The 19,436-nt window shown below is 39.6% G+C and overlaps 1 protein-coding gene across 3 annotated transcripts in view; it reads right to left on the reverse strand.

Moving 5' to 3' along the window:
• Nucleotides 1-1,684: 1,684 nt before the first annotated feature.
• Nucleotides 1,685-19,436, reverse strand: part of GDA (guanine deaminase) — a 58,356-nt gene continuing 40,604 nt past the window's right edge. For all 3 annotated transcript variants that reach the window (XM_073345145.1, XM_073345143.1, XM_073345146.1), the window contains 6 exons: nucleotides 17,010-17,107; nucleotides 14,514-14,581; nucleotides 13,890-14,036; nucleotides 9,510-9,628; nucleotides 8,730-8,757; nucleotides 1,685-7,963 (listed from right to left, as the gene is read on the reverse strand). In XM_073345145.1, the coding sequence (XP_073201246.1) occupies nucleotides 7,893-7,963; nucleotides 8,730-8,757; nucleotides 9,510-9,628; nucleotides 13,890-14,036; nucleotides 14,514-14,581; nucleotides 17,010-17,107 (531 nt within the window). In that variant the 3' untranslated portion in view covers nucleotides 1,685-7,892. The remainder of the gene's footprint in view (nucleotides 7,964-8,729; nucleotides 8,758-9,509; nucleotides 9,629-13,889; nucleotides 14,037-14,513; nucleotides 14,582-17,009; nucleotides 17,108-19,436) is intronic.

The raw sequence follows: 19,436 nt of genomic DNA on the forward strand, positions 1-19,436 counted from the left end.
TGCGAGCAGCATGCTTCTTGCATTATAACTGTGCCCTTTATTCACAAACTGTAAACCAATAAGCTAATTTATAAACGATGCAGACATTGGACCTAATCCAAAACTAATCGAAGTCAGTGAAAGTCTTTCCTTTCACAGCCTTGGGATGAGGCCCATGAATAACATACTGGTAATACTTTCATCATGATTATCTTTATTTTGGTTAAAATTCAACAGATAATTTTAAAAAATAGCTATTCCTAATTTTGTGCTCATTTGTGTTCTTAAAATGGGCTTTTACACGACATCTGTATTGACTCACTGTAGTGTGAAATCTAGTTGTATCCCCAGATTTACTGGGCTACTTACCAGGCCTGGTCTACTCATAGTCTAAGGCCTGGTCTCAGGACTGGTCTACTCATAGTCTAAGGCCTGGCCTACAAAACAGGGTTAGGTCGACAGAAGGTGCCTTGTGTCAACCTGGCTGTGGAAGTGTCTTCACTTAAATTTGACTCCCGACGACGAAAGTGCCTTTCTACACCAATTTAGTAACACCATGTCCCTGAGTGGTGTAGAGTCACAGTCGATGTAATTAGGTCAACACGGTGTCAGTTTAGACACTGCATTGTTTACGTCAACTGTTTCTGGCATTCAGGAGCCATCCCACAGTGCCCCACACTGACAATACAATTGATAAAAGTGCTCCTAGTGAGGACATGCACCACCAACACAAGGACTCAAGGGTGTGCCCACACAAGTGATTTAATAACTGCAGTGGCTGTATGCTGATGTAAGATAGGTTGATATAATTTTGTAGTGTAGGCATGGCCTAACTGTGTCCATCACTTTAACTGTACAAGCAGTACAACTTTTGTATGTAGACAATCCTTTAGAAAAATCTTTACATAGCACCTCCAACAAACATTTATCAAAACAGTTGTCACAGCTATTTTCCAAAATGAAGTGTTAAGCATTTACAGCAGGAGAATTCCTGTATTGCAACGTTTAAATGGGCTTTTTTTATTAAGAATTATAACAAATAAAGCAGTTTAGTTTCAGTATTTTTCTGACCAGTTTGCATGACTTCTATCAACAAGCTGCTTGATTGGGGGGAAAAAAATTCATCTGCACATAACTTTGCATATTTTAGTAATCACTTGTGCATAATTCTCAAAACCTTGATACATAATTCCTCAGTGTGTAATTAATAGTTCTCCTATGGGATTTTTGGTTTAAGGAAATCCACATCTACTGTGCTTTATATCTGCTGAGATATGAAACTCTTTTACGTCTAAGCTTTGCAAAATTACAAAGCAGAAAAAAATATGTTAAAAAAAGAAGTGATTCTTTTCTGCATTTGTGTACTTGCTGCTAAATGCGTGAAAGGCATTTCAGGATGGTCTATTTAAGCACAAAATAATAAGTGTCAGTGAAGCAGTTATATTGATTTATCAGGCCTATAAACGTGGTAATAAAGTCACACAAAGCGCAACTAGCATTTTGATTCTAAAAAAGATTGGTAGCTCCCATAAAACAAAGCTATACATACTAAGCAGGCTTTACAGATTGTCAGAGATCCACAGGGCAAAAGATAACTTCTGTGCAACTCACTAATACTTTGCACTGTATTATGATCCTCACCGTATATGTTTTACACAGTTAGCTGGCCAGGTTTATCAATCAAACGCACTGAATCAGATGGTGATTAATGTAAACACAAGGCCTCTTTATTTTGTTTCAGCAGTACATGGGTGTTCATTCAGCACAATCAGAAACAAGCAGAACAGTGCAAAAAGCAAATACCATTATTCCAAATTCCCCCCTCCAAGATACACATAATTAGAATAGAAAGGAGGAACTGAACAACATTATTTCTGTTAAGTGTTTTCCTCAGAACAGCTGGAAAGAGAGAACCGGGACCTACGTATAACAGGAACCAGGCAGATGGGACCATTGGCCAGTTTCAGCAAAACTGGCCCAAGGAGGTGTAAATTACATGCTGGGGAGGAAGGACAAGGTGTGATCCCTAAGGAGAGCAGCCAGTATTGCTGCCATAACCCTCCCTTAAGTTGCACAAGACCTTCCCCACCACGCCCTGTTAGGGGATGTGCTGAATCAGAATGTTGCCCATACTGCCTAGCACTGCTTCTTGTGCTGTCCGTGGCTCTGCAGACTAGCAGAGGTTGTATGACTGCTTTGCACAGCTGCAGCCTGGTCCCCTAGTGAATTTTCTAGTGTCAGTGATCTACACTAAGGTTTACATCAACATAGGCCATTGTCACCCTGGAATGAATCTAACCCACTAGCTTAGAACCTTACTGGACATGGAATGGGAACATAAAGATAAAGGGGGAAAGTCTTAGTGCAGATTCTCTGGGATAGGCATCCACCTCACAAAACCCACCACCATTCCCTGGTGGCAGTCTCAGCAGACAAGCTATTGAAGGCTCATCTGCATTAGAAAATGTTATTGTGTTTCAGCATGACTGGGAACCCTGGAGTTAGACGAGATGATGGTGACCATGACTTTGTGGTCAGGGTAGACTAGGACAAGCCATGTTAGGGCACTCGTCTAAGATGTAGGAGACCAAAGTTCAAGTCACTGCTTCAATGACTATTTATAACAAGTGAAACAACTTCAGCAAGAGAAAGTGAGAGCTGCCCCATAGCCCACTGGTCAGGGCCCTCTCCTGCACTGTGGGATACCCAAGTTCAAATCTCTTTTCCACATCAGACATAGGGGAATTGAACCTGGGTCTTGCCCGTCCCAAGTGAGTACTCTAACCACTGAACTACAAGTTATAAGGAGGGCACCATCACCGCCATCTTCTAACCCTGTCACCATCAGCATTTTGTGAATCTAGCCCTTCAAAAATATCTGAAACAAAACATTACTAAATGTATTTTTTTTGACTTATCAAAATTTTTTGAAGTTTCTGGGTTTGGGTTGACTGAAACCATATTCTTTTTATTTTTCAGAACTGCCAGGGAACTAAAAAATCCGTTATTCACCCACTGCTAATTATAATTCTCTGGATATTCTTGATGTCTATATAAATGTCCAGTCCCCTTTTGAATCTTTTCAAGTTCTTGGTGTCACTAACATCTGTGGCAATGAGTATCACAACGTATGAAAAAGAATGACCTTCTGTCAGTTTTGAATGTCCCACATTTTAATTTCACTCAATGTCCCCTTGTTTTTGTTTATTATTTTATATTCTGGTTTCATGTTCCCTCTTACCACCTTTCTATGGAAAATAATCCCACACTTTTCAGGCTCTCATCATATGAGAAATTGCAAGCCCATTAGCAAGAATTTTTAATGAATCTGTAAACTCAGGGGTTGTACCATATGATTGGAGAATTGCTAACATAGTTCCTATTTTTAAGAAAGGGAAAAAAAGTGATCTGGATAATTATAGGCCTGTTAGTTTGACATCTGTAGTATGCAAGGTCTTGGAAAAAATTTTGAAGGAGAAGGTAGTTAAGGACATTGAAGTCAATGGTAAATGGGACAAAATACAACATGGTTTTACAAAAGGTAGATCGTGCCAAACCAACCTGATCTCCTTCTTTGAGAAAGTAACAGATTTTTTAGACAAAGGAAATGCAGTGGATCTAATTTACCTAGATTTTAGTAAGGCATTTGATACCGTGCCACATGGAGAATTATTAGTTAAATTGGATAAGATGGGGATCAATAGGAAAATTGAAAGGTGGATAAGAAATTGGTTAAAGGGGAGACTACAACGGGTCCTACTGAAAGGTGAACTGTCAGGCTGGAGGGAGGTTACCAGTGGAGTTCCTCAAGGATCGGTTTTGGGACCAACCTTATTTAATCTTTTTATTACTGACCTTGGCACAAAAAGTGGGAGTGTGCTAATAAAGTTTGCGGATGATACAAAGCTGGGAGGTATTGCCAATTTAGAGAAGGACAGGGATATCCTACAGGAGGATCTGGATGACCTTGTAAACTGGAGTAATAGTAATAGGATGAAATTTAATAGTGAGAAGTGTAAGGTCATGCATTTAGGGATTAATAACAAGAATTTTAGTTATAAGCTAGGGACGCATCAATTAGAAGTAACGGAGGAGGAAAAGGACCTTGGAGTATTGGTTAATCACAGGATGACTATGAGCCGCCAATGTGATATGGCTGTGAAAAAAGCTAATGCGGTTTTGGGATGCATCAGGAGAGGTATTTCCAGTAGGGATAAGGAGGTTTCAGTACCGTTATACAAGGCACTGGTGAGACCTCACCTGGAATACTGTGAGCAGTTCTGATCTCCCATGTTTAAGAAGGATGAATTCAAACTGGAACAGGTACAGAGAAGGGCTACTAGGATGATCCGAGGAATGGAAAACTTGTCTTATAAAAGGAGACTCGGGGAGCTTGGCTTGTTTAGCCTAACTAAAAGAAGGTTGAGGGGAGATATGATTGCTCTCTATAAATATATCAGAGGGATAAATACCAGAGAGGGAGAGGAATTATTTAAGCTCAGTACCAATGTGGACACAAGAACAAATGGATATAAACTGGCTACTAGAAAATGTAGACTAGAAATTAGATGAAGGTTTTTAACCATCAGAGGAGTGAAGTTTTGGAATAGCCTTCCAAGGGAAGCAGTGGGGGCAAAAGATCTATCTGGCTTTAAGATTAAACTTGATAAGTTTATGGAGGAGATGGTATGATGGGATAACATGGTTCTGGTAATTAAATATTCATAAATAGGCCCAATGGCCTGTGATGGGTTATTAGATGGGGTGAGATCTGAGTTACCCAGGAAAGAATTTTCTGTAGTATCTGGCTGATGAATCTTGCCCATATGCTCAGGGTGTAGCTGATCGCCATATTTGGGGTCGGGAAGGAATTTTCCTCCAGGGCAGATTGGAAGAGGCCCTGGAGGTTTTTCGCCTTCCTCTGTAGCATGGGGCACGGGTCACTTGCTGGGGGATTCTCTGCTCCTTGAAGTCTTTAAACCATGATTTGAGGACTTCAATAGCACAGATATAGGTGTGAGGTTTTTTTTGTAGGAGTGGTGGGTGAAATTCTGTGGCCTGTGTTGTGCAGGAGGTCAGACTAGATGATCATAATGGTCCCTTCTGACCTAAATATCTATGAGAATTTTTCTAGGCCCTTGATCATTCTTGTTGGTCCTCCCCTCTAATTCTGCAATATCCTTCTTGAGATGGGGGTGACAGTACTGCATACAGATGAGGCTGTACCATTGATTTATATAAACGCATTATAAATTTCAAAAGCTACACATCTTGTCATGCGTTATTGATTACCTATAGGAACACTTAAAACTATACAAGTTTTGAAGTCCTTGTCTGATTACGCTGGTAAAATCTTTGATTTTTGAAACTGAAATATTCTTTAAAAGAACTCCAATTTACTTTTGTCCATTTATGTTGCTTTTTGTTGTGCTTTGCTGTCCACACTACAGGCTAAATTTAAAAGCCTGTTTCCACAGAACTTTTCTTAATTCAATGAAAATATTTCTATTCATATCAGGTTTTATAAATCCATTAAAGGACCCCCTCCTCCGGTCCCCACAACCTACACTTGAGCATAAACTACTTGACGGGGTTCCTTTAACTCTTTCCTTACTAACAGAAATTACACTCCAGCAATGAAAACATTCAGTACAAATGAACAAATACAGAATCTCTCTCTTCAGTCTACAATGCCTTCTGCTGGCAAAAATCACAGAATAACTATAAACATTAGGCCAAGGCAACATTTTAAAGTGCAGATCACCACTTGCTACACATGAATAATTCAAATAATGCTGCATAAAGCATAGGCAATATTTAGGAGCAATTTCATTAATAACTAAAAGCGGAAGTTTAACAAGTGACACAATAAGATACAGACATAAAATTTCAAATAGATTCCATTTATAATAAATAAAAAGTGCTGGTCTTAACATAGTATACATTAAGCATATTGGTCCAGCAAGCTAGCCTCCCACAGCCCATCTTTTTTCTGAATTGCATGCTGGCATTGAACATAAATGAAAGACACAAATAACATCAAAGATTCCATCCAGAGTCTGGGTAGACAACTGGAAGCAGTTGGTTATATGTGCTTCAGAGGTTCTCTCGCCCCCATTTGTACTCTTTGGGCCAGATGCTCAGCTGAAGTTCATTGTGCTATGGCAAGTTACACCAGCTGAGGATCTGGCTTTGTCCTTAGTTCCGTTTCGTATCTTCTCTTTATGCCTTGGGGCCAGCTCATATTTTGTTTGTGGTGTATTTTTTTGGGGGGGGGGAAGAGGTTGTGCTTTGATTTGTCTTTATTTAGGCAATTTTGTGCAAATGGTGAGGGGTGCAGAATTTCATAGAAAACCTTTGGGGGAGTAAAATTCCACAATGGGATCCTCAGTTACTTTTCCCCAAATGGTTGTGCTGCGTTTTGGCTGCTATATCTTGCAGATTTTTAGGGATCCTCTGGCACTGTAATGGGCAACCTGCAGGCCGCCGCTTCCTGCAGCTCCCATTGGCCAGGAATGGCGAACTGCGGCCACTGGCAGCTTCATACGGCCGTGCAAATGTAAACAAATGGTTTGGCGGCCCACCAGCAGATTACCCTGACGGGCCACGTGTGGCCACCGGCCGCAGGTTGCCCACCACTGACCTATGCCAATGGGAGGTTTCTCCCATCAGCATAGGTACTCCACCTCCCCGAGAAGTAGTCGTTATGTCCACAGGAGAATTCTGCAGTTGACCTAGTGCTGTCTATGCCTGGGATTAGGTCTTCGCTCAGGGGTGTGGATTTTTCACACCCCTGAACAATATATAGTTATACTGACCTAATTGCCTAGTGTAGACCTGGCCTAGAGGAAAGGTCTCTGAGGGTATTTAAATTCAAGTGCACCTCCATTGTGTTACAAAGCAATCATGAAAAAGAGGCATTAGGCCAGCAGGAGGTAAACCAACTGCCTAACCCCAGAAGCAAAATGGCAGAGCTAAAATGTAGGGAAATGTGCTCTTCAAGGGAAGAGTTTAATCACTTTTTCAAAAATTAAAAGGGCATCTTTAAACTGGAAGCGAACCAGACTGGGATTATGCCTGCCTCTGTGCTCAAACACAGATAATAGTTCCTGACAAGCACTTGCAGGAACAAGTAAATTCTATAAATTTTAAACTTCTCTGGTTTTACTATTAAAAATCTATCTCAGTTCAAAACTATATTCTACAGGAATTACAAATACTGTGAACACACAGGGAATATTTATGGATCCTCTGTTTTTTAGCCACTCATTTCTCTCATAAAAAGGAAAAGCTTTTTATACAAAGCTTCTTGATCATTTGGAAGATATGACAGTTGGGGTGGGAGAACTTTCCCTTTCTGGCCTTAAAAACTATAAATTTTCTTTACCAAAACTTGGTTTATGCAGAAATCATGGGGCCTGAGTCTGATCTCTCACCAGTTTAAATCAGGAGTAATCCCACTGAAGTCCATTCAGTTAACTGGTATAAACTGCTGTGTGCGAAGAGAATCAGGCCCAGAACACAACTAAAAACATGCAAGGTTTGAATTCCATTTGGCTCTGGCAATCTGTGAGCTTCAGACAGCTGCACAGTATTCATCTGGAACCTCTGCTAGAGTAGGTATACCACACTAGCTTTAATCTAACTGCCCCTGCTTTCTCTTCCATCCACCCCCCACTGCTCATGGATGTGAATTGTAAAGATGGACTTAAAAGCCTTTTTCCTTATTCAAATGTGATCATCTTGCTAAGGTAAACTGTAATCTAACAAGGCTCGTAATTATTTTGCAAATTCATAGCATTAAACAAAGAAAGTGAGGTGTCACTCTTGACAATGAGGCACTGCATTTAACCAATCCCTTCAAACTTAGATGCAGAATGATCCATAGAATGTTTTGCAGAAGGGAAATGAAATTATACTGAACTTGAAAAAGGAACCACTTGCTTGCCTGCCACATATACTTCATTAATATTCCGATCATCACCTGAAACAATAAAGCCAAAAGATTTTTGCATAAATCTATACGTCTTATGCAACTAGTGTAAGTGACACAATACTCAGCATCAGGTGTGGAACTGATCACTTCCACAGACTGCAGCCCCCAGCCCCCTCTTAAACTGGGAAAGGGTTCATGTGGCATGGGCCTTCTATTAGGAAGATTTCCCTCCTCTACACTAAATCTTAAAAGGATGAAACTGGCAGTGCTAGTCCTGTAGATCTAAAGGCTGGTCTACACTCAGTTTTTGCACTAATTAAAAAATTTGGTTATTCAAACAATTCCATTAAATTGATGCCAAAATTGAGTGTAGACAAGCCCTTAGTACAGCCAATCCCAATTAAAGAGTGTGTATGTTTTCATGAGAAGTGACTTCCCATCTTTCTTGCTGAGAACAAAGGCATACTACATGAAAGGGCATTGGCTCTTTATAGACTGGGCAAGTAATTTGTGTTAGCATTAATACACTGTTAAACACCACTTAGCTTCCAGTGTAGACACAAATGGTCATGGTTAAAAACCTGCTAGCTGGTTGGGTTAACCTTAGCCTAGCAGATCATAGGATTTTGTGTAAAACAAATGTTGTGTAACCACATAACAGCAAAAATGCTGTACTTCTTAATTCTTATTTAAACATTTGTGATTTTAAAAAAACAACAAGGAAAAGCAATCAATCTCTATATTATGTCAGAAGATTATCTAGATAAGTATGAGATGAAAAGAATTTTTCTGTATAGTGAAGGTTGGGACATACCTAGATACAGGAACTTCTGGATAATATCCTGAAAACATGGAAAAAGCACAAATTTCAGAAAGCAGTTCCTCTCCTCCAAAAACACACCTGTATGAAACTAAAAAAGACTGCAAAAACAAATTCACATAACACATGCTTTTTAACTGTAAAATCAAATTTTGATTTGTCTATTTGCTAATAACTATGTATCTTTTACATAAAGAGGCTATATCTCTTAGAAGAGCCAATATCAGAAAAATGTGGCACTATAAGTTAGATAACACTTCAACAGGTATATTGTTCAAGTCATAACATTTTCCTCTCCCCACTCTTTTGTCTTCCCACTGATCAGCTAATAACCTTGTTTAATTCTGCCCATTAAAATCTTTGTTCTTTTCTCTTTACTAAATAAACCCAGCTAAAAGGTTATGCTAGCATTAAAAAACAAGTTTTATGTCACTGGAATCAACAGGTTCAAATTCATGACACTAGATTTCAGTGGAAGAGTCCTAGGGATTAATCTGGCCTATTGTTTTTACCAGAGGTAATGGGATAATGCCAACATTCAGGAGCAACTGGTCATTAGGGACTAATGGGGCTAACCCTCACGCATATTGTCACTGAGTAGTGTGGCTGATATACTGTAGGGTGCAGTATCCTGGCTGTCACTTAGGTACTCCTGGAAGAACTGGTGCTGCTTTAGCCCCTGAATGCTACAGCATCCTGTCACCTTCCTGGATCTGCAGCTTGCTGTTTTCAGTAACTTTTGGGAGCATTTCAATAACTCAGTGCTTTGATTACCTCAAAAGTATCTGCAGCAAACAAGTCAAAAGGACTGTCTGAAGCCTTGGGGTTGATCAGCAGTGCATCAAATTCTTTGCCAACTTCAAAGTTTCCAATCACATCATCTAGTCCGAGGACTGTGAAACAAAATTAGTTAATAAACAAGCCTCTGGTCTTCTGCACATTCCACTTTGTACAAGTGTCTGGCAACTTGTTTGGGATCTATGTCCAGGTGGAAACCTGCACATGTTTAGACTACTATGACAAAAAACAGACCTTTAAAATAGTGATATAACGTAACATCTGAATTCTTAAGAGACTTTTTTCATACAAAATGTCTTTCTTGGGATTAGAGAGAAACGATAGGCAAGTAAGGCAAGTGAGAATGAAATTTATGGCACTTTTAAATTTTCATTAAATATCTTTTTGTTTTACCTTTTTTACATCATCCTATGTCTAGGTTCCACTACGTCATAAAGTGATTGATTATTCTAATTTCAAACACCTAGGATGAGCGATCTCTTACATTTGCAAAAGTCCTTTCATCCTGAAGAATCCAAAAGCAAAAGAATATAAAACTACATACTTATCCCAAAATGCAGCCACTTATGGGGATAACATGGACATAATATTTGCCTACCTCGCAATGGGGATGTTAGGCTTAGTTCATTAATATCTGTAAAGTCCTTTTGAGGGTGACGGAGGGTTATATATACTAGAAAGTATTTATTATGACCATAATGTAGGTATGTTTTATTATTCTGGAAGGTGTAACAACCAATAAGCACCCAGAACGTTATTAGGGAAAATTTTGGGACAGGACAATGGAGCAAACCCCTAACTTTTTATTAAAAATGTCACGGGATGTCTAATGTCCACACAGTGAAATTGGTTTACATAATTTTACGCAATATGAACCCACTCAAGCATCATAGGTGCAAATGTTTTTTTTTTTTTAAATTAAATGACACTTGCAATATAATGGGCTTAAACTATAAATAAAAATTTGTTTGTGTACTCAGACTAGCTTTGCAATCCCCCAAAAACTGTCCTAGCGGCTTCCACAACCTCACGCTTCAGAAGGTTCACTCTATCCTGATTTTTTTTCAAGTTCAGGATCTAACAGATCCTCACATAAAGTCAGATCATGCACAGTGCTGAGTGCCCTTAATGGCAGCTGAAAGTGCTGAGTACCTCACAGAAGGAGTGAAGCTCTAATTCTTTGGTGTGAAGGGTGCAGAGCTAAACTGACCGTGCCAGATTTGAACATGTGGTGTGAATAGTTTAGCTAATGCAACCCTGAACACAGTGTGGCCTCAGTCCTGCGCCTAGATCTGCCTGGGCAGTGCCCGCATACAGCCCCACTGATTTCAAGCATTTGCCTGTGCAGAGACATTTGCAGGATAGAGGAGATGGCTTAGGCTCCAAGACAACTCTTGGGCAAATTCCAGTTATGTAGTTATTACGTTTTGCCTGCAGACCTATCGTTCTATAGGGCCAATCAGATAAAGCATTCTTCACTTACAGGCTGATTCAATGTCTAATGAAGTCAAGGGAAAGACTCAAATGGACTTTAATGGGCACTGGATTAGGTCCTTTAGTTTCAATGACTGGTGTCTACATAGATTGTCATAAGGCGGGCATGGTGTGCAGACTGCTTTGGGATCTCTTGGTGAAAGTGCTCTTTATAAAGTCATTCGTTATCAACTAAAACACAGCAAAAATTCTGTTGTGATATTACTGAGTCTGCAACCAGTTTATATTTTTCTGGTTCATCTCCAACTGATCTAGCATTCTGCTAATTAATTCAACTGGGTAAATCTCACAAGAAGGTACTGGATATGAAGCCTTGCTGAAAAGAACTCCAGAGTCTTTAAGGCTGTATGTTGTCTGCAGAATTGTTCCTTGCACTTGGACAGCAGAGCATGAAATGAAGGCCAAACAGAGGGCTGAAAGGCTTGTTTTATTTTTTAGCAGGGTCTCTTTCCCTCCCTGGCCTCCCCATCCCCCCACTTTTTTTTCTTTATTATTTTGAGCCTCATACAGTAGTATAAAATGACAGCCCTTTGGGTCTGATTTTCAGAGGTGCTAAGCATCCACAGTCCCTGCTGAAGTTAATGGGATTTGCTCAGCACTTCTAAAAATCAGGGCTTTTGTCATTCTAGTCTCCTTTGAAATGATCTAGGATAATTTTAAGTTTGTATGAATAATTTGTAATGTGATATAAACTTTACAAATACCCCAAAATTGTCTTAGAAGGCATTGGGATTGCATAGGGTGTAATGTCGAAGCAGAATTTGCTCTTTTGGTTTTTTAGATGGTTAATGGGTGGCAATGGAATTTCAGTCTCTGAAGAAATTTGAGAGCTACAGACATTTCACAGCATTCTAGAGACGTTTTAAAGAAATACCAGAAATGATAAAACGTTAGCTTTGTGGAATATTAGGTTTGAATGAAATTAAACACCAAAGGTATGTCTAGACAGCTACTAGACAACTGCGGCTGGCCCAGGCCAGCCAACTCAGGCTCACAGGCCTTGGGCTGCAGGGCTGTTTAACTGCAGTGTAGATGCCCAGGCTTCAGACTGCAGGCCAGGATCTAGGACACGACAAAGTGGGAGGGTCCCAGAGCTTTAGCTGCAGCCAGAGCCCGGAAGTCTACACTGCAATGAAACAGCTCTGCAGCCCAAGTCAGCTGTCATGGGCCAGCTGCGGGTTTTCCTTTGCAATGTGGACATATCCCTCATTCCCCTGACAGGGTATAGTGAGATTTTTCTCTAGTGTGCAGTTTCTATGTTAAACACAAGAGGGTGTTAAAAGATCAGTAGTCAAATCTAATAATAACAGCACATGTCAACAAAAAGAAATCTATATAATCCACAGTTTCCTAAACTGCAGAGGTCTAAGAGAGATAGGGGAATGTGTAAATAAGTAATTTAGAAAAAGGAGATTCAATAAAATTAAAACAGTTTTAAAAATCGATATATGATATAAGCCAGGGGTCTCAAACACGCGGCCTGCGGAGTTATTTCCTTCGGCCTGCCATAGCTCCCCTCACTCCCCGCCTCCACCCCCCCAAAGCGTGCCACGTCCCTGCTCCTCCGCCTACCTCCCAATGCTTCCCACTGCCAAACAGCTGTTTGGCAGCGCTTAGGACTTTTCAGGAAGGAAGGGGGAGGAGCGGGGACGCAGCACACACAGGGGAGGAGGCGGAGACGAGGCAGGGCTGGGGTGGGGACTTTGGGGAAGGGGTTGGAATGGGGGCAGGGAAGGGGTGGGAAGAAGTGGGGCAGGGGTGAGGCCTCATGCAAGGGGTGGAGTGAGGGCAGGGCCTGGGGAAGAGGGAGGGGCTTTTGTATCTTTGTATGAAAAGATGTCAGTGATGAGGCCCTCAGGCCAATATACTAGTCCTCATGTGGACCTCGTGGTGATTTGAGTTTGAGATCCCTGACATAAGCTCTATAATGGTGTGTCTCTTTAAAGACACCATATTGCTGGAACCTGAGAACCTCAGTTAGTGGCAAATGTAGAGTAGTCCAAAATGTGACTGAGGACAATGCCTCTGCTAGTTAAACAGTATTAAATCTGTACCCGTGCTTGGATTTGCTTTCCACTGAACAGTAGAAAGTACATTAAATACCTTATTACAGAAAACATGAAGTGTAGGTATTCATTCAAAACATATCATTCACTGGAACACTGGATGTGCTGGCTATATTCCTATAGGTTAAGGATGCTACTGAGTCTCACAAAAAACATGTTGTATATGTTGTTTATACTTTCTTGGAGCTCAAGTCTGGCTGAGAAGTGATTTGGCAAGAAGGACTGTTTTGTGAAAAAGACTGTGGCAGGACTCAAAAAGAAGAAAGAAAATCATGAATGTGATGACAAATATAAGATACATGGTTTTGCAGTGATTGCGCAGTGTTTTGAAGCATTGGCTGCTGAGAATACAAAGCATTTTAAGTTACTGCAACATTTAGAAATCCATCATCCGCAAGTGAAAGAAACATCTGAGGGTTTTAAAAAAATGAAGAAGCACTTAGCCAGTTTGAGTAGTTGAATCTTGTTAATTTCTACCTCCAACATGAATGTCCTTCTGACATCATATGTTATCTCCATGAAACATCCAACAGTGTTAGGTTCAGTGTTAGGTTTCATGCAGAAAATCTTATCCTTCTCTGCACAATAGATGTGATTGTAAAAGTAAGAACCAAAAAAATTCGACCAAACTGAAAGCAAGGCCATTGTCAAATAACTCCATGTTGGTGCCAAAAGTTTTACAATGGAGGGATCCTAAAATCTGGCCCCATTTTAAGGATGGAGGACAGTATACTGCAAAGCTGTAATCAAAGCATGACATACATATTCTAGAGGGGAAAAAAAAAAGTTTCTTTACCTTGGCTCCCTCCAAGAGTTGCTAGTCTGAAAGCTTCTTTAAGAGTTAAGCCTGTCTCGTTCACTTTATTAATTTGAAAGATATTAGATGCAGACATCGATTTCCTGATAGCATCAAGCATGGAGGCTGAATACCCACCAGCAACATCTACAATAGATCAAAATCTTAACAATTAGCTTTTGTTGGGGATAATGATCTGGGTGGAAACTGTATGAGTTTTAATTTAATATTACATAATGGCAGACAAGCTAAAAAGAAAAAGGTTCATCATGATGCCATCTTCAATGAGTCTATTGCCTAATTCCTAAAGAAGGTTTTATTATCTGTGCATGAGCATCTCTGTAAGGGTAATAGAGATCATAAACAGAATATAGATTATCTTCCTACAATCTAGAAAATAATTCCAGACCCCACTCCTGTTCTTTTTTGACTAGTAGAACAAAACTAGCTTCCTTCACTTTCAAAACATGTCTCTAAAATTTTTTTTGACCCGTTCCAGATGCAAGGCAATGGAAAATCAGGTCCACTGGTTGGGAGCATGTTAGTGCTTTGACGTGAAAATGTGGCAAGCCATTTGTGCACTAAATGGGCTCTAAATAAGTGATTCTGCAGTAAATTACTAACCTGTGCCAAGACCAATCTTCACATTGTGCTTCAGAACATTTTGTATGTTTAAAATGCCACTGCACAACCTGGATTGGAAAGAAACAGATCCTCCATGACAAATACAGAAAAGGACTTAAGGCTCATTCTTGCATTCAAATAGTATGTAGGGGGGAGGGAGGGGTTTCCAGTGACAACAGAAAAAGAGGGCCCTAACACAGTTCCATGGCAATGTCTCTTCTGTATACTAAGCACTTCCCAAAATGTATGTAGTGGATGATGCCTACACAATAGAAATAAACAATTTGCATTCATAAACCTGAATTATAAAACCTTGATCATTAAAAGGATAAAGTAAAATTAAAATAAAAACTCACTATGCTACTTTTGTAGTCTTGTATTCATTGAGTGCCTCACTTACTGAAAATCAGGGCCTTAATATATTCAGGAAAGAAGACGGCAAAGAAGGCCAAAAATCAAAAGCAAAGATGAAGATATGCAAATTACAAACTGGCCATGTGTAACGTAATGCCATAAATGAATCAACTGAGCAGGAAGGGAAGGTTCCATGGGACTTGGAAGGTGGTTGATGGGGTTACTGGGCGTAAGGTGCATTGACACGATTGCTTGGATACTTGGCATGTTACCAGGGACCATTTTGGGGCTGAGATTGGTGACCACCAGACCACCAGAGCTCTCCAGAGACCCCATGAAGGGAAAATGGTTACATTACACAAGAGGGCAGGAGCTAGAGGAGAGTAAGTGGTGGGAGAAGCCACTGAGGAGGCTATGAGTTAAGGCAAGGAGGGGGGCTAAATTCCCTGCTTCTTTAATTTACGTCTTCCAGCCTTTGGCATGAAAATAATACCAGTAAAATAAGACTTCTTTAGGGCCTGAGTTTGATCTTGCTCACACCAGTGTAAGTCAGGAGTAAATACACTGAAGTCAATAGAAGCGGTTAAATGCTTTTGAAAATCACGTCACTTATTTAGTCACCTAAATAAACACTAAGAGCTTAGCTGCAGGCTTCCATTTTTAATATCTTGGCCTTCTTTCATATATAATGTGATATGTTGATGTAGAAAGTCAAGATAGTTGATCTATAAATATGAAAAATAAAAACAAAATCCATTTTATGATAAAATCTGTTTCAGGAAAACAGTTTAAACAAATCTGGGATTCCCTATGGAGCCAATTAATTGAGGCTACTGGGTTGCAGGGCTTGTCTAGTTCTAGAGAAATTATGCAACACTCTAATGTAAAACCACTCCACTAGAGCAAAATGGGGCTTGCCCCAGTGTGACTTATCTTGGTAACATGCAGTGACAGGTTTCAGAGTAGCAGCCATGTTAGTCTGTATCTGCAAAAAGAAAAGGAGGACTTGTGGCACCTTAGAGACTAACAAATTTGTTAGTCTCTAAGGTGCCACAAGTCCTCCTTTTCTTTATGCAGTGACAGTGTTCCCAGGGTAAGTCACACCTGTGCAAACCCTAATGTAAACAAGCATGGAACTAGAGCTGTGCAAGAACTGGAATTTCAGTTTCATGGGCAATTGCATGATTTTGAAATCTGTTTTCAGTCCAAATGAGAACACAATCAGAAAACTGAGAAATTTCCTGAAAAGTATTTTTGTTTTGAAGTCAAATGTTTAGTTCAAATGTTGATATTTTTATATTATAATATAAAGTAAATTTTGAAACAAAAGGTTGTTTTGAAATGGGAAATTATAACATTCCATTCCAATGAGAACACTGTCAGAATGTTTTGTTTTGCTTTTTTAAAATAAAATTTAATCAAAATCAACACATTTCAGGAAGCTTCAATTTTGACAAAACAGCATTTTTCAAATGAAAAATGTTCCATTGGGAAATTTTTGATCAACTGTACATAACACAAACCTCACTAATCTGGACAACCCCTCAGTATGCAACATTCTTCCCTTGTACCTTCCCCAAACTGCTCGGCCATGTCAGCTGGGTGCTATTCAGTCCTACAAGGAATATGTGGTGAGAGTGAGGGAACAGTAGACGGGGATTTCCTGTAAACCAGAGGTGAGACTGGGGGTTTCCTGCTAAATCTGTAATGTGATTCAACAAGGGCAATGTACTAAAAGGGGAGATATCCCAATTCTTACAGTTCAATGTATGACCAAAGAGCTCTGTCAGCACAAAGCAGTTCCTATTCCACATCATGCAGCAATGGAACATGAGCGAGTATTCCTCACTCTAGTGCAGGGTAGTCAGTAGGCAGACTGAGGGACAAATCTGGACCCCCAGATGCTTTTGAATGGACCCCCAAATCTTTTTATTTACTTATAGTCATGATTATTGGTGTTGTTTTATTATTTTATCTGGAGTCTGGACCTTGACCGAGAAATTTGGACCTTGACCAAAAAAATTGACTACCCCTGGTTGCCCATGGTCCTATAAATCCTGACATCTAGTCACTACAGGTAGAAGTGATGCCACTGAACCAGAGCCCTGCCTATTGTATCTCATTAGCTATTTCTTTACTTACATAAAGTTTGAATTGGGGCAATGGGCAATTGCAGCTCCTCGAAGACTAAAAAGTTTCAGCTCTTCGTCAGAGAGATGACAGCCATGGGCCATCACAGTCTGGAGAGAAACATAACACAGAAATTACTTTTTTTTTTTTTTTGCCTGTGAATTTATTATTATTTTGTTTTTATTATCCACAATGCCATTTCCCATTGTCAGAGGCAAAGCGTGTATTAAGGACTTCATCCAAGACCTATTGAAGTCAGTAGAAACCTCCCATTAACATGAGTGAGCTTTGAATCAGGCCTTAAATGACTAATCACTTCCCTTGGCTTTCTCTCCTTGCTTTAGATGAAAAATAATGGAGCTGATTCTTGCCCTGGCTCTATAGCTGGTCACACAGAAGCCACAAGGGACTGAGCAAGAATTCCCCAGGTGCATGAGCAGTGTACGTCTGATTTATGCTGCACCCCACACAGCCCTGAGATAGGGAATATGCTGGGGTACACTGAGGACAAGAGGATAGCACTAAACACTACAGAGATTCTGGGTTTGTTTCCTGCAATCCCGGTTTATGTTTTGCAGAAGTATATCGGCTCTCGAACGTTTTTAAATTAAAGTTTGGTGTGGCAATTAAGTTTTTTTTTCTTTTTGTAAGCTCCTACAATGTGGATTTTAAAAAAACACAATTTATAACATACTATATATATATATATATATATATATATATATATATATATATATATATATATATATATATATATATAAGATCCTATACCTATATGCTTATGTTATTTAACATGGACATAAACCCAGTGCTCTCCAACCAGCAGTCTGACATTTCAAAATATAACAAGTATCTCTCCCTTGCCCCAAATAAATCTCAGTTATTTTTTTAAAGTATTTGGCATCATCTTTGGAATGATCAGATTTCCTGGAGGAGCCAAAGGGCTATACTGTTCATTTCACTGTTTTAGAACACAGTATGTTAGGGTGCCCAAAAGCTTAAAATTGCTTTTGTAATTTGGGTAAAGGGCTTGCAGCATTTTGGATCACAGTAGAAGTTTGTTGATGAAGTATTTATCTGTCACACACTACTTTATGACTGAGGCATGCTACCTAGCCTGTGAAGGTGTCAGCATCTAGAAATATAGTAAAAGTTTTGGACAGTGATATTTTGCACAGTGAACACTCAACGTTTACAGGGACTTCAACTCAGCAGAAAACTTAAGCATGTTCTTAACTTTAAACACTTGAGTAGTTCCACCTGGGTAGTCCCATTGGAGTCATGGGCTGGATTCTCTATTCTGCGGAGTCTACCTTGCGCCACATAATTATGCCAGATGCCCCCTCCATACCTGGTGTAGGAGTGAGAGTGGCTATGGCAGAGTGGAACTCTGCTAGGCCCAATCTTCTGCTGACAAATAAGTTACAACTGTTCCCTTAAAGCCCTAACTTGCACAAGGGCCATCTGGCTCAGGACTCCCTAAATTCAGACTCAGTCGAAAATCCAGCCCAATGAGACTGGTCACATTTAAAGTTAAGCACATGCATAAAGTTATCCACTGAATCAGGTGTTAGAGAAGAAAAACCCTTCATCTCCAAACCTGCAAATGTGTATTTTGAAATGTTGGCATTACTTGTTAAAAAGTAAAACACAATGACATGTTGTTTTAGAAATTTTTACTCTTTAATTATGATTAGTTTTAAAGGAACAATTTATAGAGCAAGGAGTCTTGTGTCAGAAAGCACTGTTTGGTTCCTAGATTTTCCATAGGAATGTTCAATGCTTTACATAACAGTACAACAGGGCAGGGATATGTACTTTAGTAAGTCCTGTTTTATCATTAGTCAGCCTTGATCTGTGGTATTATCAGGTGCATAACAGCTTATTGTGCATAGACTTTATCATTGTATGATAAGGGATGTTAATACTGCATTATAAACTAGTAATTTTATATTTTATTGTCTAATAAAAATGCTATGTAGATGTGTACACTTGGAGGAGGCTTCCCAAGGCACAAAGTTCAGTGCCTCATTCCCAATGTCTTTCCAACTGCCCTTTGTGCCTTGGAAAATCTCCCCCTAAGATTTTAAATGTTTGACAATTTTAAGAAACATATGCGTATTTCTGCCCCAAATGTACATGTCAATATAAACCTAATAGTAACACTAAACACAATTGTATCCACTGATAAAGCAGAAGTTGACATTGCACCCTTAAAATATAGTTTGGAAAACATCACACACTCAAGATGTGTGTGAAAAACTGGGGATTTATATTGCCACTAGTTCAAACACACACGTAGACAAACAAGTTTTCATGCAACTTATTAGGAATTTGTAAACATCATTTGAAATATCTTGAAATTGCATGTTTACTACTCAGTGGGAAAAAAAGCGCAGGTAGGACAGGAGCTAGTAATAAAAATTAAAAATGTGCAAT

This window comes from Lepidochelys kempii, chromosome 5 (assembly GCF_965140265.1).
Source record: "Lepidochelys kempii isolate rLepKem1 chromosome 5, rLepKem1.hap2, whole genome shotgun sequence".
Classification (NCBI taxonomy): domain Eukaryota; kingdom Metazoa; phylum Chordata; order Testudines; family Cheloniidae; genus Lepidochelys; species Lepidochelys kempii.